Source organism: Suricata suricatta, chromosome 11 (genome assembly GCF_006229205.1).
Source record: "Suricata suricatta isolate VVHF042 chromosome 11, meerkat_22Aug2017_6uvM2_HiC, whole genome shotgun sequence".
Taxonomy (NCBI): domain Eukaryota; kingdom Metazoa; phylum Chordata; class Mammalia; order Carnivora; family Herpestidae; genus Suricata; species Suricata suricatta.
Genome location: NC_043710.1, coordinates 49820019 through 49845224, shown reverse-complemented (window position 1 = coordinate 49845224; position 25206 = coordinate 49820019). Strand labels below are relative to the sequence as shown.

Here is a 25206-nt window from a genome sequence, read left to right as displayed (position 1 = left end):
AAAAAAAAAAAAAAAATAAGAGTATGTATTTTCTGTAGAGCAGATGAAAAAGAGAGAGGGAAGTGAAAGGCAGAGCCCATCCCATAAACAGAATGAAGATTCCAAACTCTCTCACAGGATTAATTCCCTCTAATCACCTTACCCTCTCACCTGGAGTACTGGTGGAAACAAACAGGACACTGGGTCAGGGATGAAGAGACAAGTTCATGAATGAAGGAAACTGTGGTTTCCGCAGTCTGCTAATCCACATCCTAATAAGCATTTCCACCTCCATTTACTGACTATCCTCAAGGTTAGGACATCACTGGGCTAGGCGTCCTATTCTGCCCCAAGCCAAGAAATACTATTTTATTAAATAACCTCAATTCACCAAAGAAACAACCTGGAAGAGGTCTTGAAGCCTGAGGTCCTGAAAGCTGTTGTAAACAGGGCATTCCCTAGAGCAATTTGTGCTATTAACTTTTTAAAACCTTTCTAAGATATGGGATACCCTGGGGCATTTTTGTTTGAACTCACAGACTGAAATACCTGAGTCTCCTCTGATAATCAGATGCTACTGTAGTGTTTCTCAAACCAATCTAAGGACCACTGATGTCTCTAAATTTTGTTAGCATTCCAAAAATAGAGGTTTTAATAATGATGGTAACATAAAAGATTGTTTACAGAAATATATTTTGTAACATCTGGATGATGCTCATCAAACTAACTACTACCAGGATTTTTCAGAACTCTTGTCAGCAATTGTACCCAAAATGCTTTAAGTCTTATGCTAATGAAGTGGGAAGAACACAATCCTAAGCAGTTTGTGATGCAGTTTAAGATGTCTTGACTATTTAAGGCTTTATTGTAGCTATTCAAATACAAAAGAATGGTGTGAGAACAAAGTCAGCATATAAAAAGGGCCATATCAACAAGTCCAAAAGAGAATTCTTGATTTCCTCATCAGATTCCTCCCTTTTGGAGTCTTCCTCACCATCCACAGCATTGCTCAGGCCAAAGACTAGGGGTATTTCATTACTCTTTTTTTTCATCTTGTACATCTTATCTAACCACATTTCTTATCTCCTCTGGCTCTTGTTGCTATAACCGTAGTTAGAACCAGCATCTCTACCCCAGGCTACTGCAATAGAACTCAGTCTTATTGCTTTTCTTATTGCCATGGTTGTCCACTTATAATCCACACTCCAAACAACACTTAGATTGACCCTTTAATGGTTTAATATGAACATGGGGGAAGGGGAAGAAAAATAAGATACAAATAGAGAGGGAGGAAAAGCAAAAGAGACTCTCAAATACAGAGAACAAATTGAAGGTTGCTGGAGGGGAGGTGTGTTAGGGGATGGGCTAAATGAGGGATGGGCATTATGGGGGGCATTTATTGGGATGAGCACTGAGTGTCATATGTAAGTGAAGAATCACACGGTTCTACTCCTGAAACCAATTCTACACCGTATGTTAACTATCCTGAATTTAAATAAATAAAAATTTTAGGTAGTATATCTGGTGGCTTTCTATGGAACCTAAAATAAAATCAATCATCTTTTTAGGGCTTCCAAGGCTGTGACACTTAAAAATAATATACCTTCGGTATAATATTATATCTCCACTTGGAACCTCATAAAGTGACCTTTGGAATAATGATCTTTACCAATGTAATTAAGGGAAATTTCAAGGTGAAATCCTTCTGGATTGGGGTGAACCCTACGCCCAGTGACACATATCCTTTTAAGAAGAGGGGAAGACACAGAGACAGAGGGTTTGCTGCCACAAACCAAGTAACATGTAAACACCAAAAGCAGAGGCTTCTGAGGGAACAGAGTCTACAGATACCTTGATTTCAGACTTCTGACCTCAAGAACTATAACTTTCTCTTGTTTTAAACTTTAAACATTGTGATAAATTGTTTTGGCAGCCCTGGGAAACTAATAAAACAGCCCTTCCAATCTGGTCCTTGCCTGTTTCTGTGATCTCATTCCTTGCCACTCTCCCTGGCATTTATCAGCCTCCAATCTCTCTCTCTGACTTTCCTCTGCTCTGATTTCAAAAAAACCTATTCCCATCCAAACTATTTAGACCCTCTGTTCTCTCTGCCTGGATCCTCTTCCCCCAAATAATGTCTTGATTCTTTCTTCTTAACATTCTGGCCACAGCACAGATATTAATTTCTCTAAGATGTAAGATGTCCTTTAATTGAAATGTCATCCTCCCAAGAAGATCTTTCCTGAGCACCTGCTGAAAATTGCAACCAGCCCTTCCTTGCTTTTATTTCTTCATAACAACTTATTACCTCAGACATATGTGTTTTACTTATTTTATCATCTACTGGTAAAATGTAAGTTCTATGAGTATAGGAATTTTGAACTTCATTTATTCTTATATGTTCAGCACATAGACGAGTTCTCAATAAATATTAAGTTAATAAATGAGTTAGATATTCATGGAATAAGTGAACTCAAACCGTGCTATTGAAATCAATGCCCATTGGGTTGATTTAATACAAAAGTAACAGTCATAAACCTGTGACATAAATGAAATATATTTAATTTATTTTAAAAACTGAAAAACTATTTGCTCTAGATGACAAGGGTTGTACCTTAAATATGGTGACTTCAGTAGCTTTTTAGATTCTTACATTAGAATAATAGGTATTATTTGCCGAGCCCTTCCTGTATAGTCCTTGGTAGTCTGCTAGCCAGTCAGAGGCTGATATTTTCATTTAAAAATATATATCAGTGTGTGTGTGTGTGTGTGTGTGTGTGTGTGTGTGTGTTAGTATCTTTGTTTTCTTACCGTTGCCTCCACCAGTTCCATAATGAAGTCAGTTGTGTGGTTTTTATGTAACTCAAAGTGATCCATGGGCACTTCTTCAATGGTCGTTCTAATTATGTGATATAACCTCTTTTTTACTTAAGGACAGGTAAAGAGGAAGTGGTAAAGTGAGCTTCTGAATGGCCACGAGGCAACATCATATCTAGTAGTAGATGGTGTTCAATTTCACTTCTGGGTAGTTCAGAAAATGAAAAAGCGAATTTGAAAGGATACATGCACCCCTATGATGACTGCAGCATTATTTACAGTAGCATCCTACGTGTCCATCAATAGAAGAATGGATAAAGAAGAGGTGATGTATGTATCCTGGGGCCAGAGAATATTATGCTAAGAAAAATAAGTCAGAGACAAATACCGTATGATTTCACATATACGTGGAATTTAAGAAACAAACAAAAAAGAAACAAATAAACAAAATAAGACATAAACACTCTCATAAATACAGAGAACAAACTGGAGATTTCCAGATGGAAAGGCGGTAAGGGGGTGTGTGAAATACATCAAAGGGCCTAAGAGATACATTTAATTTTAAAATTAATAAATCATGAGATGTAAAGTACAGTATAGGGAATATAGTTAACAATATTATAATTAACTTTGTCAGGTGCCAGATGATACCTACATTTACTGTGGTGAGCATTATGTAATATATATAAATATTAAATCACTATGCTGTACACCTGAATTAATACAATATTGTATACAATCTATGTTTCAGTTTTAAAACGGTAAATGCTATTGTTTATAACATAGCTTCCCAAAGCATCTGTAGCACAAGAAATTTTGGGTTCCTTGTGTAAGATCATGCTAGTTACACATAATTTGAGGATATCCCTCACACATGCCTAGTGAATCTATTATTGCACACATCTGTTCTCCCATGCAGAACCATTCTGCACACAGTTCATTCAATTCAGCAAGGACATCATGACACAGAATGAATAACACTGGACTCTCCGGACAAGCCATGCATGGACATGAAGCTGGAGCAGCCAGACCTCAATGTGGCAAGCTTGATTTTCATTAGGGACTTCTTATTTTCTCTGGCTCATGCCATACTTCACCCATAATGGCTTTGTTCATTGATAGTCATGAAGCAAGAGCAGAGCTCCAAGTTGAAATTGTTCCTGGTAAAAGATAAACTTTCCCATATTCTTCCCACTCTGTGAAAAGAGGGTTTGTCTCTGGTTAGCAGCACTCTTCTCTGTATGACAAGAACCCCCAGAAAAGCTCCATGGAGGATAGGGTGGGACAAGTCAGGGGATGTTTGTAAGTCTGGCAAATGTACAAAATAATGGAATACATTTGTGTCATGGGACTTCACCAGGAGAAGTAGAAAATCATGGAGGAGAAATAGGCAGAACTATGATAGTCCCCAGCTATGTTTTTGTGACCCACAGGCCCTGCAATCAGGGATGGGAATTGGTAGTGTTTCTACATACCAATGAAGTGTTGGGTCAATTCCACTTAATATCTGAAGTTAGACTTTCAGCTTAGGGTAGATTTTCTTCCAAGGGAGAGGCAGTGTGCATGCTGAACATCAGTGAGTAACTACACGTATCACCAGTGGTGCTTCTGCTACAAAGAGGTTATAAGCAGCTATTAAAAAAGTGCTTAAGGACCATTTAACCCCACAGAACAAGCTATATCTTTTGGAATTGTTTCTCATATATCAGCCTTTCTTTTCCACTTTCCCAAATGAGAACTTAATGGGTACTGGAGCAGTCAAACCTTCAGAAATAAAAAGAACATGTCTAAAGAGGCAACAGCTATGATATATTGGTTGTCATATGTGGTATATTGTGATATATGGTGTGGTATATTGATGTAGGAAGGTTGTATTTTAATTCTAGTTCCCTCAGACCAGCAATTGTCCTTGGAGCAAAGGAGTGTGTGATATATGGAAGGTGTTTGCTGAATATGAGATCCCACAAATTATTGCCTAGGTCAGTAGCTCCCTCATGTGCAGTTGAATTGATGAGAGCAATATTTGGGAACTATACGACAAAACAAAACAAAACAAACCCTCAAACAAAACCAAACAAAAAACAATTTTCCATATCAGAGCTTTAAGGTAAAAAAAAAAATCATTGGTATTTTCTCAAAGGAAATTGTAGAGTCTAGCATAGTGACATCGGGTCCTACCCACTGGGTAGGATTCCAAGGTTTGTGGATGACTGAAGATGATGTTAGCATTGGAGGAGGCTGACAAGCAGCCATGGAGTTTAGAACTGAAAAGTGCTATGTGTGGGTGAAAATGTATTAGTGTACCAGTAATACAATGTAAGTGAAGATCCTGTTATGTACATATAATTTATATTATAATACATACTATAACAGAAAAAAAGCTGTTATGAAGCAAGCAAAGTGTAACTACAGAGAATAAGCATGAACAAGATGCAGTTGACAAATTTGAAAACATCCTAGATATACAAGGATACATGTATGACCCTTAGTGCTGGGTCAGCCTAGAGATACTTCAGAGAGAAAGCTGTTATAGATGTGAAACCACTTTGGAATGTCCTCATTCCCATAGTTCTATATCAATATAAAAATCATTGCCTCTGAGAGGCTCTATCTCCCAAATACTTTCTTAAATGCTTTCTTTACATCCTTGTTTCTCAGGCTGTAAATGAATGGGTTCATCATGGATGTTATGACTGAGTAGAACACAGAAATCACCTTATCCCCTTCATTTACTTTCTTGGAATTTGGACGCATGTAGGTAAATATAGTTGAGCCATAGAAGAAGACAACAACAATGAGATGAGAGCCACAGGTAGAAAAGACCTTAAGCCTCCCCTCACCTGACTGTATCCGAATCACAGTGGAGATAATATTCAAGTAGGAGAAAAGGATGAGGGAGACAGGAGCAAGGAGAATTACCACGCCCATTGCCAAGATGGCCATCTCAGCTTTGTAGGTTTCTTCTGAAGCCAACTTCAAGAAAGCAGGAGGTTCACAAAAATAATGATTAATTATATTCTTTCCATGGTATGAGAGACATAAAGTAAATGTTGTGTCTACTAAAGACACAACTGCTCCGCTGGCCCAGGACCCTATAATCAGCTGTGCACACACCCTCTGGGTCATGAGGGTGGAGTAGTGAAGGGGCTTGCAGACGGCCACATAGCGGTCATAGGACATCACTGCTAGGAGGGAACTTTCTGTACATCCAGCTACTAGGAAAAAAATCATCTGAATTGAACACCCAGCAAAGGAAATGGTCTTTCTCATTACCAGCAAATGGTATAGCATCTGGGGGATGATTGTTGTAGAGAAACAGAGATCTGTAAATGACAGGTTTTTAAGGAAGAAGTACATTGGTGTATGAAGTCGAGAGTCAATATGAATTAGCACTATGATGAGAAAATTCCCAAGCAGAGTTAGCAGGTAGATGATGAGAAACACTACAAACAACAGGATTTGAGTCTGCCAATCAGAAGAAAGGCCCAGCAAGATAAATTCAGTCAGATAGGTTTGGTTTTCTGTGCCCATTGATGTTTATTTCTGTCTACCCATCAGCATCAATAAAGCAATCAAAAGTTGACTGTGATGGAAAACCAAATCCTGAAAGTGAAGATCTCACTGTAAGGACAAATGTATTTGATTGAAAAAATATCTTGGAAGCATTTAAGATACTTGATTTTCCAAAATTTCCATCCTTAATTCTTACCAGAGCTATTTGAAAAAGGATACTTACATATTATATGGATTTGAAAAAATATGAAGAGTTCTGCCTTTAGTAGAAAGCCCAGTTTTTTTTTTCTTTTAGTTTACTTTTCAATCAGCAGATTTTGACTTTCATTTCATCAAGGAGAAGAACCAGTAATTATTTTTTCCTTTGTGTTTCCAAGGGATCATTTATCATCCATCCAAGTAGGAAGAGAATTTTAATAAAACCATTTAGATCATGTTATAATCCATATTTTAGTCCTTTTCTAAATTCTTCACTGGATCAGAGAATCAACCCTTGATGGCAGTGTTGAAGATTAAGGCATGATGGACCCTCATTATTACAGAACCAAGATGTTGGAGACAAGGCCAGACCTTGGTAGCACCACACCTTATGGAGGCAGGAACAGCCCTTTGTGGAGACCACGTGCCACCACAATAGCTGTCTGCACAGTTGCATTGTCTTTTCTGGTGTAACATCATTTGAGCTCATTCATGCTGCAGTTTGTTTCAGAGTATCCAATCCGTGGGATAAGTGCATTAGTAGGAAATCAGGTACTGGTCCAACGCTTTACAGCCAGGCAGGAAATACTATTCAATCTATACATTACTGTACATCAGAAACAAGCAAGGAATAAAATGGCTGAATATAAGCTAATGGAGAAGGAAATTGTAAAGAGGTAGGGAAGTTAGCTGGAGGCATGGGTAAATGGCTGGCATTCAGGGTAGGAGACATCTATCCTTGAGAAGGGTTGAAGTATTAGTCTTAGAATTGGTATTTAGAATGAAGATGTCAGAACAGAAAGTCAGCCCACCTAGCTGGGTTAACTTGAGATAGACATTAGAGTCTGCAAACTGGAATTGTTTCTTTTTCACTTGTAGGGCCGTACATCTAGCTGGCAGTATAGGAAAAATATGGTCAGACCAGTTGTGTGGGGACCACTTGTTCATGAACTGCCAAGTAGGACTTAATTTCAGGAACAGGAGTTGACAGTGAGATTTCTATTCATGAATTTTCATCCAGATGGATACAAAATGGGTCCAGCCTGAGCCTACAATAGAGTTCATTGGCATTAAGAGACCAGGAAGGCAGAGTCAGGGAATGATATGAGGAATTACCAAAATTAAGGAGGAATATCTTTTCTTTAGATAAGTCTAATGAGAATACACAGGAGGATCCCTGATAAAGTCTCTAACCTAGTATCCAAACTCATTTTCCAATAATTTTTGATAAGTGCAAATTTTCACTGCTTCATCATGGTAAATTTACATGCAATGAACTGTGAATATTTCTTGTGTACAATCTGATAAGTTTTGATATACTTATATAATAGTGTGCTTTTAAAAGGTTATTGTTAACTTATACATGATTGTTTACAATTCTGTCTTCTGACCAGGCTATAAGTTTCTTCAAGGTAGAAATCTTATCTCAGTCCATACATCTACCTCACCTGGCATACAGTAAATTTTCAAGAAATATTCACTGACTCAATGGATGAATAAATAACTGAATGCATCCAGGAATGAACAAACTCCTCCTCAATACATAGTCTCTGTCACACACACATACACTCAAAAACTCCTGAGTGCTAATCATCCCATCTAAAGCATAGTATGAGATTCTGAAGGCACAGCTGATGTTGGTCCAGTTATGTGGTCCAGCTTAGAATGGGGATATTCTGTGACCAATCAGAAAGATGAACACAAAGGATGATCACCTGGACTACTGGTATGGGTGAGAATGCACATGTGGTAGTTCTTCTATTGGAATAGATCCTCAGTATGCAATCCTGTTCTCTTTCTAATTTTTAACACCTGAGAAGATATATCCAAAGTGGTAACAACCTGAGTACTGAGGTACTGGGACAAGGGGTGCCCACCCACCCAACATTAGCACTCACTAAGCTCTGGCTCCTTCTTACCTCCTAAACAATGTGCAGCACACTGCAAGAAGCTCTGACATGCTTCCCTGGGTTCCAGGATCTCCCAAAGAGTGTCGGAAAACTAAAAGGGGAAAAGAGCATCTATAATAACAGGGATAAAAGGTCAGAGTGCAAGAAGAGTCTGGGAATCAAAAAGGGGTAGCTAGTTTGAGAGACAGTGGATCTTTTGGTTCTTTGCGCCCTGCAGCACACAAACTGATCCCCTAAAAAAAGTCCAGTAGCAAAATTTCTAATACTAAGGATTTTAGAGAAGAGAGAAAAAGAAAAATCTCCACTCACAAATAGACTCTGGGTTATAAAAATAAGAATATGACCCTTCTCCCAGGATAGACACAAGATTTCTGGTTCTGAGGAGACTTTATTCCTTTAGCATCTTCTTTCCTCTTACCTGGAGCCATGGGATGAGTTTGTTCTGGAGAAGGGGAACTACATGGGCGGGTACCTCACATAGGAATACAAAAGAATGAGATCCAGAGACCCAAGTTATAGATCCAGATTTGGGTATTGGATCCTAGTGATTTCTCAGCCCTCTCTCCTAATAGCTGGCTATGAGGTAGACTTTTCAGTGGATTCCATTCCAAATTTGGCTGTATTCTTGGTTGAGTTAAACACTTACTTTTGAGCACCAACACTAAAATGAATGTTATTCTGAAAGGATTCTTGAAGGATGAGGCCCTGTGAAGTGATGCACATGGGACAGTCCCTAGGGTTCTCCTCAGGCACAGCTCACTCTATTATCCCCGCACACAATGAAATACCTTGGGACTTTTTATTTTTTTATTTTTTGGCAATCATGTTGAATACTGTGAATCTCTTTTAATTTCCAATCTTTCTGTAAGAGAAAAAAAGTCATATGTTCTGGGCCTCAGATAACCTAAAAATCCATTTCTACCATGCCTGTTTTCTTCTTGGGAGCAGAATCTAGAGTGTAAGGTTCATGCAGGCACATCTGTGCATTTTTTACTTTAAACCCTCAGAAAAGTGTAAATTTACATGCTCTCTCAGTATTTTTCCATTAAAAAGAGTTTAAAATTATTACTCATTTGGGATATAGTAGCCACTGTTCCAATATTAGCTGGTCCTAAAAGCTAAAAAAAAAAAAAAAGCAAATCCTAAAAAACAATAGTTTATGAAAATCTCTAAAAACCAAGTGTTTGAGCCAATATACCAAATACAAGTGTAAGAACACGAGTCTAAACCAAACAGACGCCATGACAGGCTTTAAGTTTCCCCTCTGATCTAGAAGGCCTAGGTTTCAGTTCCCAGAAACTAACAGGCAGTTAGTTACACATTGCCTAGAGCAGGAGAGACCACCTTCACAACACCCAATCCGGGAAGGCCAGCTACCACTCTCCATATTCCTAAGGGTGAGGCCTACAGATGGGAACTTTAGATAGGATCCTGTTACCTAATGTTAAAGTTAACCTGATAGTCACCAAACAATACCCTAGGCTCACCCTGTAATTGGTTGATTTTAAAGGTACTCGAAATGTTGTAATTGGGTCCCACCAAAAGTAATGAATACTCCAGACAATGTGAATGATTAAATCTGCTGTCAATAATATTGCATAATAATGATTGGATCACTGTACCTATGTCACAATTTTTTGTAACTCCCCCTCCCCAAACCCCATAAAAACCCTACTCAGCTCTTGTTCGGGGCTCTCAGTACGGATCCACTGCGCTGGTAAAGTCTGTGAGCCCGAACTTAGGCCCGGCGAGCCTAAGCTGTAATAATAAATGCCCTTTGCTTTTATATGTGTGACTCGGTCTCCCTGGCGGTTTCTGGTTTGGGGAATGATATTGAAAACTTGGGCATTACACAAGGACAGATCCTTATTTTTCTGAGGGATTCTAGGTTAGAATTACTCAATATTGTGTTTTCTTGTCAATGTGTATTTCCTTTTATATGAACAATGTTGTAAACCTTCGTATATGTGTTGCTAAATTTTCCCCATATACTTCTTTAGTGGCAGCCCTAACATGTTTATTTATTTATTGCTCAACAGTATTAATACATTTTATTAGTCAAATATTTCCATATTTCCCTTTTTTTTCTTTATTTAACCCAAATTCCACTCTTTCTGTTATAGATATTCTGTAAAAATTTTCTTTTCTTGGGGTGCCTGGGTGGCTCAGTTGGTTGGGGTTCGACTTCAGCTCAGGTCATGATCTCATGGCTAATGAGTTTGAGCCCCACATTGGGGCTCATCTGACAGCTTAGAGCCTGGAGTTTGCTTCAGATTCTGTGTCCCTCTCTTACTCTGCCCTTCCCCCACTCATGCTCTGTCTCTCTGTCTCTCAAGAATAAATATTAAAAAATTAAAAAATATTTTTTCTTCTTTTGACAATTTTTTTTATCCTTGGCTTTTCAATCAAATTGTTATTTATTCTAGTTTGAAGAATCTCATGATGATTTTATACATGCTTAGGGCTCTCCAGAGAAATGGGACTAATTTACCCTTTCAAGTTCTCTCTACTACTTCCCGGTTGCTTTTTCTTTATTCAAATCAGTTTGGCATGAATGTTTTCAATTCACTGTCAGAATGTCATAAGAAAATTATATATTGTTATATTTTCCATTTAATGGGATTCAAATGTTATTAATCTTTAATTATTTAACTCTTTAGTCATTGCTGGATCTTCCTATAGAATTTATAGGCTCTGGTAACTTGTCTTATGAATGGGATGGATGAGAAAAAAAATCAAGATTTGAGATTTAGTTTAGAAGACTGTACAGACTTGTGACATTTGTCCTGATAAAGGATATGTGGGAGAATTAGCATGATTAGCTATTATTATTGTTCTCGTACTATAGAAAAAGATATTGAAAGTCATATAGATTAAGGGACTAGTTTGAGGTCAATCACAGTTGAAATAAACTAAGACTCTAATCTTTAACATTAAGACTAGTCTTAAGGGTATCTCTCTTACCTCATGCTGTGCCATTCCTAATATTTAATACCCTTTGGCAAGCATAAGGTTTATATGTTAGTGTTAAGGCCAATGTGGGTTGTCTTGTGCCGGAGTCCAGCTCCAGCTGGTCCAGGGTCCCCTGAAAGAGAGACAGCGGCGGCAGAAAAAGGAGACGAGAGAGCCCTGTGTTTCTTTCTTTCTTGGTCACCAGCCTGGCATCTCTCTGCCCTGTCAGGTTTTGTGTCTTTATTTATAGATTTAAGTGTTAACATGACATCAAAAAGTGGAATTTTTACTACAAATAATTCTCAGTGATAGGGTGCAGAAATAGGTTTTACAGAGGCATTTATGCAGAACTATTCTAATTACAATGAGGTAATTTACACATCATAGGATAACAGGATATTCTCAGTGAAAAGCAGATAACATACATATTTGTTTGAACCAGTAGAAAATCTTACAACTAAGAAGATAGCAGGATGTTTTCAGTGAGAAGCAGATAGAAAACACATTTGTTTATAACAATAATGTTAAGATTCAGGCATAAACAAGGCTAGGAGGCATTCTGTTTGGCTCACAAGAGGAAGAATGGTTTGGGGATGGTTAGTAAATAAACCTTTTGTCAACCTTGTTCTTTGATGTTGAAGGTCTAAGTGCCATAGGCTCCCTAGATGAGCTGGCCTTTGCATATGAGTTTAAGTTGTAACTACTCTTTCCCATTTTCCTAATGGGCACCCAATTAGCATAGGTATGCACAGTAACTTATGCCTGGCTCTTGTTTGTTTCTTATTCCTAAATTAGGCTCTTTTTCTCTGGGCCAGAGTTAATAGTAAATCTTGTGTTCTTTAACCCCCTTCATTTTCTATGCCTTAAATTTGTGAGGCTCATTAGAAGAGCCTTTCGACAAAACATCTGCTGTGCTTTGTTTAAATTCCTCTTTATAGAGGTGGGAATATGCTTCTTCCCATGAGGTATCTGTGTGGGGAATATAGGTATGACTTAGATCATTGTGAGGCCTAATCAATAGCAACAGGCTTAATTTCACATGAGCAGTAGTAGCAGAAGGAGATGCCAGTTTCCACCTCTCATGGCAGGAGCCATGCATGTCTGCCATGTCCTTCCTTTACTGTGACCGTGTCAACCATCAAGGCCGGTGCGGCTCCCAGCAGTCTGGGTTATCTCATAGCTTGGGACAAACATGTGAAAGCATATCTGCATAAAATACAGAACTGTCTGAGTATCTAGTGAGCCCTTCCTTGAGTCTACCACCCAACAACCATATGAACTAGAATGAATAATCCACCCTTTTGGGCCAGGACCTGTATACTTGCCACATGGACATAGGAAAAGAAGAGAAGAAATAGCCAACCTTCCCAGAAGGATCAATGTTTTTTTTACCTTCCCATTCATGTTAAGTAGTACAAGAAAGGATATGGAGTTTAAACTTGGCCCTATTAGGACACATGGACCCTGGTAACCAATAAATGCATGCCCAAATGAATGTCCTGTATTACTCCTTATAATACCATGTTTCTTTTCTTGTACAGGAGCTAGAAAATATGCTGAGAATCATTAAAAAATGGGAGCAAAATAGTTTTCTTTTGCATATGCAGAGAAGGAAATACAATGAGAGATATGAAAATATTCTACCCTCCCCAACACTGTCCACCTGATGGTCCCAGACTACATAAAAGAGCAATGATAGCTAATGTGACTGTGGCCTTATAAATGTAAAAGCAGAGCTTACCAGATCCACTCTTCTTATCCCTCAAGAGTAAAAACACACTTTTGTTTGACACATGATTGTGAAATCCACTGGAGATACAAGAAAAGTATGTGTGACATATAAAGAAACCTAAGGGTAAGAACCCTTCAGTCATATCTTCTCATGTATTACTGGTGCGGAACTCAAAGAAGGGGACTGCTCACTCTCTCTCCTTCAGGATAGTGAGTAGCATCTAGACATTGCTAGTTGTCTGCTCATAATTCATATATATCATAAATAAACGAATCATTATGCCACTACATTCTCTCCTTCAGCTGTAATAAATCAAGCACCATATTCTATCATTTCTAATTTGTAAATAACTCTGAAAACCATCCTTTTCTCTTTATATCTTTAGACTGTCTTAGTTCAGTGGTCCTGACTTCAGTGGTTCATGACTATAGTATTGCTATGCCTTATTAAATGTTTTTGTGGTCTTCTGTGTTAAGAATATTTGAGAAATGGGACCTTGGATTTGATAGGGTCAAGTCTGTTAAGTTCTGCTTTGTTTTTTAATTTACATTTCTATGGATGGAGAGACATTTATATTTTGTTACAAAGTAAGATGAATATTTACCTATCTTGCTAGTTAAACTGTGTTGATTATTTGGAGAAATTACCCAATTTCTGTTATTTATGTATTTTTATTTTAATTCCAGTAAACATACAATGTTATATTGGCTTCAGGTGTACAATATAGTGATCCAACAATTCTTTACATTACTCAGTGCTCATGAGAAGTGTACTCTTAATCCCCTTCACCTATTTGACCTATCTCCCCAGTCATCTCCCCTCTGATAACCATCAGTTCTTTGTGGTTTGCATCTGTTTTTTGGTTTGTCCCTTGAAATTACCCAATTTATTAACCACAGAAGCCAACCAAATTAAATTAGTTATCTGACTCTATATTCATTTGATGATTTAGGAACTTAAAAAAATGATTTTGATTAATTTTGAACCTTTCTAAAATTTCATTTGTATTTTTTTTTCTTGGAGTCATTGCAAAATGATTAAGCTGGGCCCTTGAAAAGGCCTACAGTTATGTATCTATAGTGTTATGGTTTATATTTGGAAAACCCCATGACTCAAACCCCATGGATAACTATTCAAATAACTGAGTTTTATCATACAAATAACCAAAAACAACCAAATAACATGTCATTACTAGTTCAAGTAGCCACCTCTTTTTTAATGTAGTTTAGAATTTTGTTGGGGCATCTGGGTGGCTCAATCAGTTGAGCCTCTGACTCTTGATTCCAGCTTAGGTCATGATCTCCTGGTTCTTGGGATCAAGCCCGACTCCCGGTATTAAGCACTGTGTTGACAGCATGGAGTCTGATTGGGATTCTTCTCTCCCTCTCTTTCTGCCCCTTTCCTGCTCACACATTTGCACGTGCTATCTCTCAAAATAAAGAACAACAAAAAAGAATTTTGCTTTGTAGACTTATAATCAGAACAAGAGCCTACAGTGTTTTACTATCCTCTATAGAGACAGATACCTTTACAATGGCTTGTGTTTACCAGATGGAGTTGCACTCCCTTGCTCAGTAAAAACTGTGACAGTTTCTTATTTTTTTTGAACATATTTTTACACTCTTGTCTTCTATGATTTAACACTGTATTTCTTCAATTGATCAATTTAAAAATTATTTAGTGAAAGTCTAGTTTTGAGGCAGTAGCCTGTCTTTATTCATTTACTGATTCCTTTTATTGATTCTGAATATCTCTGAATAATATATGGCTTACTTTTCAAACTTTTTAGAGTTTATAAACTGTAATGATCCTATACGTATTTATAAATGATTATTTTTACTCAAGACAATATTTTTAATATTAGTTCATATCAATGCATGTATATATAATCCAATCCTTTACTGTTATGTTGTATTCATTTTTTTTTTTTTAACTTCAGGCTTTTTAAGTTGGTTAATTATAAACAACAAATTGAAAGTGTTACCTTCTTTATTATTCATTTGTACTCTAACATTTAACTGCAACATTTATAATTTATATTTACTGAACTTATTAGGAAAATTTGTCTTTACATATGAGTTTGTGCTCTTTTCTGTTTTTGTGAGAAGATGCTCAACCCACAGAAATTGTGAAATAGTAAATGTGTTGTTTTAAACCACTAAAAAAGAAAAAAAACCTGAGACTTTATATAGATGGATTGTAGTAATGGATGAAAAACACGTGTGATCTGAGCTCAAAGTCTGATGAATCCAGAGTAAAGTTGGTTGAAAAGTGGTGGAGGGCCTGTGTAAGTGTCCATATTAGTAGCTGTGGAGGGTTAGCCCTCTGGCATCAGTGAGTCATCAAAAGATGTATCAGTTGAGGTGATAGTTACCATGTAGGAAAATGACAATTTTTCCTTCTTGACATAAGGATTATTAATTTCAAGTAGTCTAGTTGCAATAAAGTAATAGTGGTGGATGTAAGATCTCCATTACTTTTTCTATATTTGCTGTGCCAGAGAGAAATCACTACGGTGAAATGAGGGTATACTGTAAAGTTACCTACTATGACACAGTATAGTAAGAATTCAAGGCTGCTGCTCAGATGGGCTCACCAAGCAGAATTCTGCTATACATTTCCACACCTTCTATCCACCCCATAAAAAGATAAGGCCTTGGTGAAAAAATGAATGAAAGGTACATTTTAAGTCTGCATTTTGGATCATTATGAATTCATTCATGCCTTCAATTGCAGAGTCCCAGTAAGGAGGAGTAGGTATGAAAGCTAATGGTACTTTTTCAACCTGCGCTTGCACCACCCCCCTTAGAATAGGTCCTTCAGAATTTGTTACTTCTTTTCTTCCTCTCTCTCCTCATCTGGAGTCTTTATGAGAGTCACTCCAAGGTGGGAGTGGGATTGCAATTGTATGATTCTTGGAATAGAAAATTATCTACTAGGAGGTACCTAGGTGGCTCAGCTGGTGAAGTATCTGACTTTGGCTCAGGTCATGATCTCATGTTCGTGAGTTTGAGCCCCGAATCAGACTCTGTGCTGACAGTGGGGAGTCTGCTTGGGATTCTCTCTCTCTCTCTCTCTCTCTCTCTCTCTCTCTCTCTCCCCCTCCCTCTCTGCTCCTCCCCCACTTGTGTTTTCTTTCTCTCTCAAAATAAATAAACTTAAAAAATATTATAAAAAAAGAAAACTATCTTTTGGAAAATCTTATCCCTAGGGCAAAGCAGTGAAGGAAAGTCTTCTGCTGCCAATTTTTAGAACAACCAAGGTATAGGGACTTTCAGTCAGGATTTATTTATTTCTCATACAAACTATTTACGTCTCAGCTTGGTGTAAAAGTTCTTACTGTGTAAATCTTGGGATATATACATACACTCACAGACACATATATCTGGCTTGTTTACTTACTGATACATTTATTTCTTCTTTTGATATGTTTCTCCTATTAGTTATAAATCTTCAACAATATGAGCACAGTTTTATTACAATGTTATGTACTTTTTCTGTTCATAATTATTTCAGTGACCTTACTTTTACTTTTGTACAACCAGCAATAAGAAATTCTTACAACAATCTGACAGAGTAATTGAACAAAGTATTCACTGATCATTTCTCTGTTCAAGACAGCAGAAAGTCAGTGCAGGAGTGACTATATTCTCAGTTAGCACTGAATACAATTCTTTTTTTCAGCAGACACAAAGGAGAAGCCACCTTTGATTAGAGAGAACATGTAATGGTTGTGTGAATATAGATTAGGAGAGAATTAATAGCTGTGTGAATATGGATAAGCCACCAAACATTTCTGGGAACTAGTCATTTTATATGTGGAAAGGGGATAACATTTGTCTTGTTAATAACTTTATAAATTCTAAAGGCAAAAAGTAATAGTCATTAATATTTATACATCCAAAATAATGTTAACAAAGCAGACTCTACAGAGGATGCACTGAAGTATATACATGAATAGAGAACATTTTAATACACCTTTTCTAATTCAAGACAGACCAAAAGGACAAAAATAGCAAGAATAAAAGGACCTAAAATATAACCAATAAAGTAGATAATATAAGTACACATCAAACTGCAAACCATCATAATAAAAATTATATCTTCTTTTAAATGTACCCAAAGCATTGCAAATACTTTTATGAACACAATCTCAATAAGTTTGAGTGGATAGTTAAAATATAAACAGTATAATATGTAGTTACCTATAGGTAACTATGGAGAATAGATTGGACAGACAGAGATATCACCAGACTTCTTTGGTTAGACATTGTTTTATAGGTTGATTTTTTGATCAAAAATTAAAAGCAATTCATAAAAGCTGAAAAAAAGATTAAATAAACAAATCTAGCTATGTATCCAGTTTGTGATGTGTGTAAGGTAAGATAAAACAATTGAGTAGTATGTTGTTACCATCAGGAGTGGGGATATTTGGTGTGAGGCAAGGAGATGAGATTGGAGAATAATAGAAAGCCTCAATGGTATTGGTAATGCTAGATGTTCAATACATAATAATTATATATATGCATTAAAAATGTTGAATGAGCATATCATATAGCTCCTGTGGAGAACAGTGTTAGGCTGCTCTAGTAAGTAAGTTACTGTAGTAAATGCTCAGGGCAGAAATGATGGCAATTTGGACCAGAGTGGAATATTTTTGTGTGTAGAGAACTGATATAATCTGGGATGTATTCGGGGGAAAAAATACAATGCAGGAGTTGCTGATAGATTATATATTAGTTATGAGAAAAAAGAACTATGAATGATTCCTAAGATTTTGTCTTGAGTGAGTTTATGATATCTCTTTCCTTCATGCACATTAATTTCAGTATCTGTTCTGACTTTTTTGTTTGTTTTTTTAATTCCTATACAAAGGAGATATTAATTCTGTTTGTGAGTGTGTGGAAGGTTACCTTTTGATCTTTTTCATTATGAGTCAGCTTCAAGCATTACAGAGTAACTGATTTGGTTGGTTTTTGGGCAAGGGACTTGGAATAAAGAGGAGTCCTATATTTTTTTTTTAATTTTAATTTTTAGTTTATCTTTTGGAATGGTTTTATTTTAACAGCTTCACTAAATTTGGACCTTATAGATCAATAGTACCAGACAGGAACATTTCTTGAGTTTGTGAAACACATCTTAGTGCCAGGCAACTGGAAGGTGTTTGCTTTTGGAAACATAAGGAAACATAAGCACCAGCTTAGACTAGGTATTTTTCATGATAGAAACATTTCAGTCACAGGTCCTGCAGGTAAAGACTTTAAACTTATTGGGAGAGATAGACATTTAAATTCTTTTCATGCATTGAGAAAAAAAGAGAGGGTCTCAGCTAGAATTTAGTTCAAATTCTGATTCTATTGTTTAAAAAAAATAAAAGGAATCCCATTTTAAATTGGGAATTTAAACAATTTTCAAAGGACTGGAGCAGAAAGGAGTCATAAAAGAAAGACCTAGTCACTAACCAAAGTAGAAATGGCAATGATGCAGATATCGGAAAAATATTGGAAATACCACTTCTGTTTCAGTTGTAGATTTCAACCATTTGTTCACATTAAGTATTAATTGGGGCTGAGACTTTTATAGAGGATGTTCCTAGCAGAGAACATTTGCATTGCAGTTCTCACTACCATGTGTGTTTGCTGCTTTCACATACTAGCTCCAAGGCATCGGTATTTTGTAATGAAGTTTATTTATAAATAATGTGACATGAAAACCACGTGGCTGTCCTAATGTAATATGGGCAGCTTAAGGAGCTGATGCTTCAACCCAAAACATAGGTATCTGATAGGAATTTTTTTTTCAGATTCTGAAACTCTGAAATAGATCTGGAAAGATGTCTCCACAGTAAAACATTTAATATCTTATCACTACAGATTCACAGTAGTGAAGAATTAGGAATTGACAAATTTTCTCATCAACAAGTAGTAAAGTCTAACATTTATATCTTCATTCAGTATCTTCACTTTCCTCTTTAGTTTTTATTTCCTCTTTTAAATGAAACTATCAAGAAAACATTCTGGCCAACTTCCTGTGTGGTTGGGTACAGAATTGTTGTAGGGGAGGGGAAGAAAAACATGAAGTGAAAAATAAGATAATCTCTGTTAGAATAGAAAGGGAATTTCAACCAGTTCCTGGGTTATTGATCAGAGAAATGAAAACATCCATAGCTATTGAAACACAGGGCTAATGGAGACAGGCTCATGTCTCTAAGGCCAAATGAGGACTTAATCTCCAGTGTGGCAGGTTTTCAGAATTTTCAAAATATGGAAGATGCAAGCATAAGACCACGAGCAGATATGGAGTTCCATTTAGAAACTATAGGGCTTTGTAACATGACATTGGCATCTACCACCTCTGGGCAGAAGTGAATCTCCCCAGTACTCTCCTGAAGGCTTCCATTACCTCCTTGTTTCTCAGACTGTAGATAAGGGGGTTCAGTGTTGGAGTAATGATAGTATAAAATACAGAGAGGATGTTGTCCTGTTGGGGACTATGGTAGTAATTGGGTTGGATGTACATAAACATGGCAGATCCATAGTACATTCCTACCACAGTCAGGTGAGAAGAGCATGTGATGAGGGCTTTCTCCTTTCCCTTACCTGAGGACATGTGAAGGACAGCAATTAGGACAAATGTATAAGAGGCAAGGATAGCAGCAAAGGTAGGCATGAGAAAGATCACACCTATCACATATACCATAAGCTCATATATGGAGGTATCTGCACAGGCCAATTTCAGCAAGGATGGGATCTCACAGAGCAGGTGCCTGATTTCCCGGGACATGCAGAAAGGCAAGTGCATAGTATATGAGGTGAGTATCACAGCATTCAAGAATGCTAGGATCCAAGATGTGGCTATCATGAGCCAGCATATCCTTGGCCTCATGAGTACCATGTAGTTTAGAGGATGACAAATAGCCACATACCTGTCATAGGCCATGAACACCAGTAGTAAGTCCTCTGCACCTCCTGAAGTGAGAACTACTAACATCTGAAAGGTGCAGCCTTCAAAGGAGATGGTATTCTCCCCCCACAGATAATCCACAAGCATTTTGGGGGTAACTACAGATGCAGACATCAAGTCCATGAGAGAGAGCTGGCTAAGTAGAAGGTACATGGGCACGTGGAGCTGGGAATCCATTGTAATGACCAAGAGCAGCAGGCCATTGCTGGTCAGGGCCAACATGTACAGGACAGCGATTGTTGCAAAAAGTAGTTTGGGAACCCCACTGTCATTCAGAATTTCCACCAATATGAAGCCATTTCCCAAGGTGGAGTTCCAGAGCTCCATTCTGTGATTTCTTTATTTATCTGAAATTACACAAGATCTAAGTAAAGTAGTTCTGATGTGATATCTGGAGACTCCCTGGCTTTATAATATTATAGACTTGATAAGCAGGATTGGTTGTTCAATTTACCATATCATATTATACTTTTTCATTAATGAGTTAACTCACCAAATATGTACTGATAACATACTGTAAAAGAGCACATTTCTTCCCTACTTCTGTTGTTTCCTTCAATATTAGGGGAGTCCCATGGAGCAATAATTCTGGGCTTGTCTCTGCCTTATACTTCTATTCTGCCATTTACTTTTTCTGAAAAATGTGGAGCAATTTAATGGAAAAGGTTAAAGGGAAAGTCTGGGCACATACTATCCAGCCTCCTTTTCTGGAGATGAAGGGTCTTTGAGAAGAGATAATATATATCCCCCTCTCTCCCATCCAGGTTTTGAACCAAGTGAGAAAGAAGATATTTGTGCAGGCCAAAGCATCACCTTTATTTTTCATAAAACAAAAACTTTAGAATGAAGCTGATATGTCTATCAGCAATGGGCTTTCTAATACCAACCCCCAAATACCTTTGAATTAATAATTACCTTTGCAACCACAGGCTATATAGGAACAAGTCAATTTTCCTATAAGAAAGGAATAGTGGAAAAGGAGAACAGGATAGGCCAAGTACTATCCATTATATTTTCCAAAAAAAAGAGAGAAATTTATCCCAGTTCATTCTGTAATTGGATTATGTTCCTCCCTTCCTTGAGAAGAAATGAGGAGAAGAGACTAAGTATCTTACATTACTGTTCTCTTGTCATAGAAGCAAATTTTGGGAGAGAGAAAGAAGCAACCCCTCCCATGCCTTTTGTGTGCCAGGCATTGTGATAGCTCCCAAGCATAGAGTGGAGTACATAACATATAGAATACCTGACCACATTCAGTTACATTCTTTTCACCAATACTGATTTTTACTTTGTTTTTAAGTTTATATATTTATTTTGAGAGAGAGAGTGCGTGCACAAGCAGGGAAGGGGCAGAGAGAAGGAGAGACAATCCTAAGCAGGCTCTGCATCATCAGTACAGAGCCTGATTGGGGGCTTGAACTCACGAACCATGAGATCATGACCTGACCCAAGATCATGAGTCTGACGTTTAACCAACTGTGCCACACAGGCACAGGCTTCATTTTTTAAAACTTCTAATTCCAATATAGTTAACATACAATATTAACTTGGTTTCAGATGTATAATATAGGATTCAACAAGTCTATATATTACCCACCGCTTATCAAGATAAGTGAACACTTATCTTGAGGAGCACACTTATCTTCAGTTACATTCTTGTGAACAGCATCTAAAAATAGGTATAGGAGTGCCTAGTGGCTCAGTCAGTTAAACGTCTGACTTTGAGTCAGGTCATGATCTCATGGTTTGTGAGTTCAAGTGTCACATCAGGTGAGCTTGTGCCCTGCTTCGGGTGATCCCCGCTTCTCTCTCTCTCCCTCTCTCTTTCTGTCTCTGCCCCTTGTAGGATTCTCTCTCTCTCTCTCTCTCTCTCTGCCCCTCATTCACTTGCTCCCTCTCTCAAAAAAAATAACAGGTGTAATCACAAATTGTGAAAATTATCATAATGAAACAGAAGAGATAGTGGTTCTCATGTAGATTGATAATTAAGAAAATACCTCTTGGGGCGCCTGGGTGACTCAGTGGCTAAGCATTCGGCTTCAGCTCAGGTCAGGATCTCACAGTCTGTGAGTTTGAGCCCCATGTCAGGCTCTGTGTTGACAGCTCAGGGCCTAGAGCCTGCTTCAGATTCTGTGTCCCCCCCTCTCTTTGTCCCTCACACTCTGTCTCTCAAAAATGTATATATGTTAAAAAATATTTAAGAGAAAATATCTCTCTGGTTCAATATTTGCAAATCAATCAATGTGATACATCACATTAATAGAAGAAAGGATAAGAACCATGTGATCCTGTCAATAGATGCAGGAAAACTATTGACAAAATACATCACCCTTTCTTAATAAAAACCCTCAAGAATGTTGAGATGTAAGAAACATATCTTAACATCATAAAAGCCATATATGAAAAGCCCACAGCTGATATCATCCTCCATGGGGAAAAACTGAGAGCTTTCCCGCTGTGGTCAGAAACACAACAGGGATGTCCACTATCACCACTGTTGTTTAACATAGTGTTGGAAGTCATAGCCTCATCAATCAGAAAACAAAAGGAAATAAAAGGCATCTAAATTGGCCAAGAATAAGTCAAACTTTCTCTTTTCACAGATGACATGATCCTCTACATGAAAAACCTGAAAGACTCCACCAAAAAGCTACTATAACTGATCATGAATTCAGCAAAGATGCAGGATATAAAATCAATGTTCAGAAATCAGTTGCATTTCTATATACCAATAATGAAGCAACAGAAAGAGAAATCAAGAAATCAACCCCATTTACAATTGCATCAAGAACCATAAAATACCTAGGAATAAACCTAACCAAAGATATAAAAGATCTGTAGGCCGAAAACTATAGAAGACTTATGAAAGAAATTGAAGAAGACACCAAGAAATGGAAAAACATTCAAGCTCATGGGTTGGAAGAAAAAATACTGTCAAAATGTAAATGTTACCCAAAGAAATCTACACATTCAATGCAACCCCAATCAGAATTACTTTGACATTCTTCTCAGAGCTAGAACAAAGAATCCTAAAATTTGTATGGAACCACAAAAGATCCTGAATAGCAGAAGTGATGTTGAAGAAGAAAACCAAAAGGGGAGGCATCACAATCCCAGAAGTTAGCCTCTGCAACAAAGCTGTAATCATCAAGACAGTATGGTGTTGACACATGAACAAACACACAGACCAGTGGAATAAAATAGAGAACCCAGAATTGGACCCACAAATGTATGACAACTAATCTTTGACAAAGCAGGAAAGAATATCCAAAGGAAAAAAGACAATCTATTTAGCAAATGATGCTGGGAGAACTGGATAACAAAATGCAAAAGAATGAAACTGGACCACTTTCTTACACCGTACACAAAAATTAATTGAAAATGGCAGAAAGACCTAAATGTGAGACAGGAAACCGTCATAGCCTTAGAGGAGAAAACAGACAACAACCTCTTGGACCTCAGCCACAGCAACTTCTTACTTGACACATCTCTGAAGGCAAGGGAAATAAAAGAAAAGATAAACTTAAAAGATAAAAAGCTTCTGCTCAGCAAAGGAAACAATCAACAAAACGAAAAGGCAACCAACAGAATGGGAAAAGATATTTGCAAATGGCATATTGGATAAAGGGTTAGTATCCAAAATCAATAAAGAACTTACCAGACACAACACCTGAAAAACAAATAATCCACTAGGAAATGGGCAGAAGACATGAATACTTTTCCAAAAAAGACATCCAGATGGCCAACAGACACATGACAAGATGCTCAACATGGCTCATCATCAGGGAACTACAAATCGAAACCACACTGAAATATCACCTCACATTAGTCAGAATGGCTGAAATTAACAACTCATAAACCAGGATGTGGAGAAACAGAAACCCCCTTGCCCTGTTGGTGGGAAGGCAAAGTGGTGCAGTCAATCTGCAAAACAGTGTGGAGATTCCGCAAATAATTAAAAATAGAATTACCCTCTGGCCCAGCAATAGCACTACTAGGAATCTATCCAAAGGATACAGAAGTGCTGATTCATAGGGGCACATGTACCCCAAGGTTTATAGTAGCGCTATCAACAATAGCCAAAGTATGGAAAGAACCCAAATGCCCATTGTCTGATGAATGGATAATGAAGATATGATATACAGATATATACACACTGGAATACTTCTTGGCAATGAGAAAGAATAAAATCTTGCCATTTGCAACAATGTAGATGGAACTGGAGGGTATTATGCTAAGTGAAATAAATCAGTCAGAGAAAGACAGATATATGTTTTCACTCATGTGGAATTTGAGAAACTTAACAGAAGACCATGGAGAATTAGAAGGAGAAAAAATTAGTTTCAAACAGGGAGGCAAACCATAAGATACTCTTAAATACAGAGAACAAACTGAGGGTTGATGGCGGAGGGTGATGGGTGAGGTGCATTGAGGACGGCACTTGTTGGGATGAGCAGTGGGTGTTTTATGTAAGCAATGAGTCATGGGAATCTATTCCTGAAGCCAAGAGCACACTGTATACACTGTATATTAGCTAACTTAATAATAAATTATATTTAAAAAATGTAACTGGTTATAAGGCAGCACAGACAAGGTCTATATCTGCAGGCAGCCTGACCTAGAATGAAGCAAAATATCTCTAAGCTTAATCTTGAATGGAAAAGCAAAGAACTGTCCACAGATGCTTTGAAGTGACAAAATATACACTAGTGTCAGTTGTGGGCATCTTCCAATGTTCTGAAAAATCACTGGTTTATGTCAAACACTGCAGTCTGAGACCCAGGATCCGAGCATGGGAGATGATCACCCACAATCCCACAACATGAGAGAGAGAGAGAGAGAGAGAGAGAGAAGAACCATTGGCTTAGTTATGATCATGTGATGTTCCATCTCATATACTACTCATATTGCAAAACATTGCTCGTTTACCAAGTTAAAATTTGGTAGAAATATTTTCTCATCTTTTGAACACTTGCAGAACAAATTTCTTGCAATCCAAGGATATATATAGCTAATATCCTCTAGGGATTATATTTTGTTTATTATTCAGGCTTATAATATGAGAAAAGGGAGACTATTTCTATTTTTCTTCTGTATCAGTCAAATCATGTTTCTCCCTTTCTGTCTTCCCAGAAGGGATGC

General features: G+C 37.4%; 2 protein-coding genes across 2 annotated transcripts; both read right to left on the bottom strand.

The window, feature by feature from the left end:
• Positions 1–5403: 5403 nt before the first annotated feature.
• Positions 5404–6327, bottom strand: LOC115271989 (olfactory receptor 2D3-like). The gene has a single exon (XM_029914986.1). The coding sequence runs from the start codon at positions 6325–6327 to the stop codon at positions 5404–5406; it is 924 nt and encodes a 307-aa protein (XP_029770846.1).
• Positions 6328–19446: 13119 nt separating this feature from the next.
• LOC115272034 (olfactory receptor 2AG1-like) lies at positions 19447–20391 on the bottom strand. Its single transcript, XM_029915035.1, has one exon. The coding sequence runs from the start codon at positions 20389–20391 to the stop codon at positions 19447–19449; it is 945 nt and encodes a 314-aa protein (XP_029770895.1).
• Between the last annotated feature and the right edge of the window lie 4815 nt (positions 20392–25206).

What these genes read in the sequence shown, in the direction of transcription:
- LOC115272034 (XM_029915035.1), bottom strand. Translation starts at nt 20,391, where the DNA reads ATGGAGCTCTGGAACTCCACCTTGGGAAATGGCTTCATATTGGTGGAA.
- LOC115271989 (XM_029914986.1), bottom strand. Translation starts at nt 6,327, where the DNA reads ATGGGCACAGAAAACCAAACCTATCTGACTGAATTTATCTTGCTGGGC.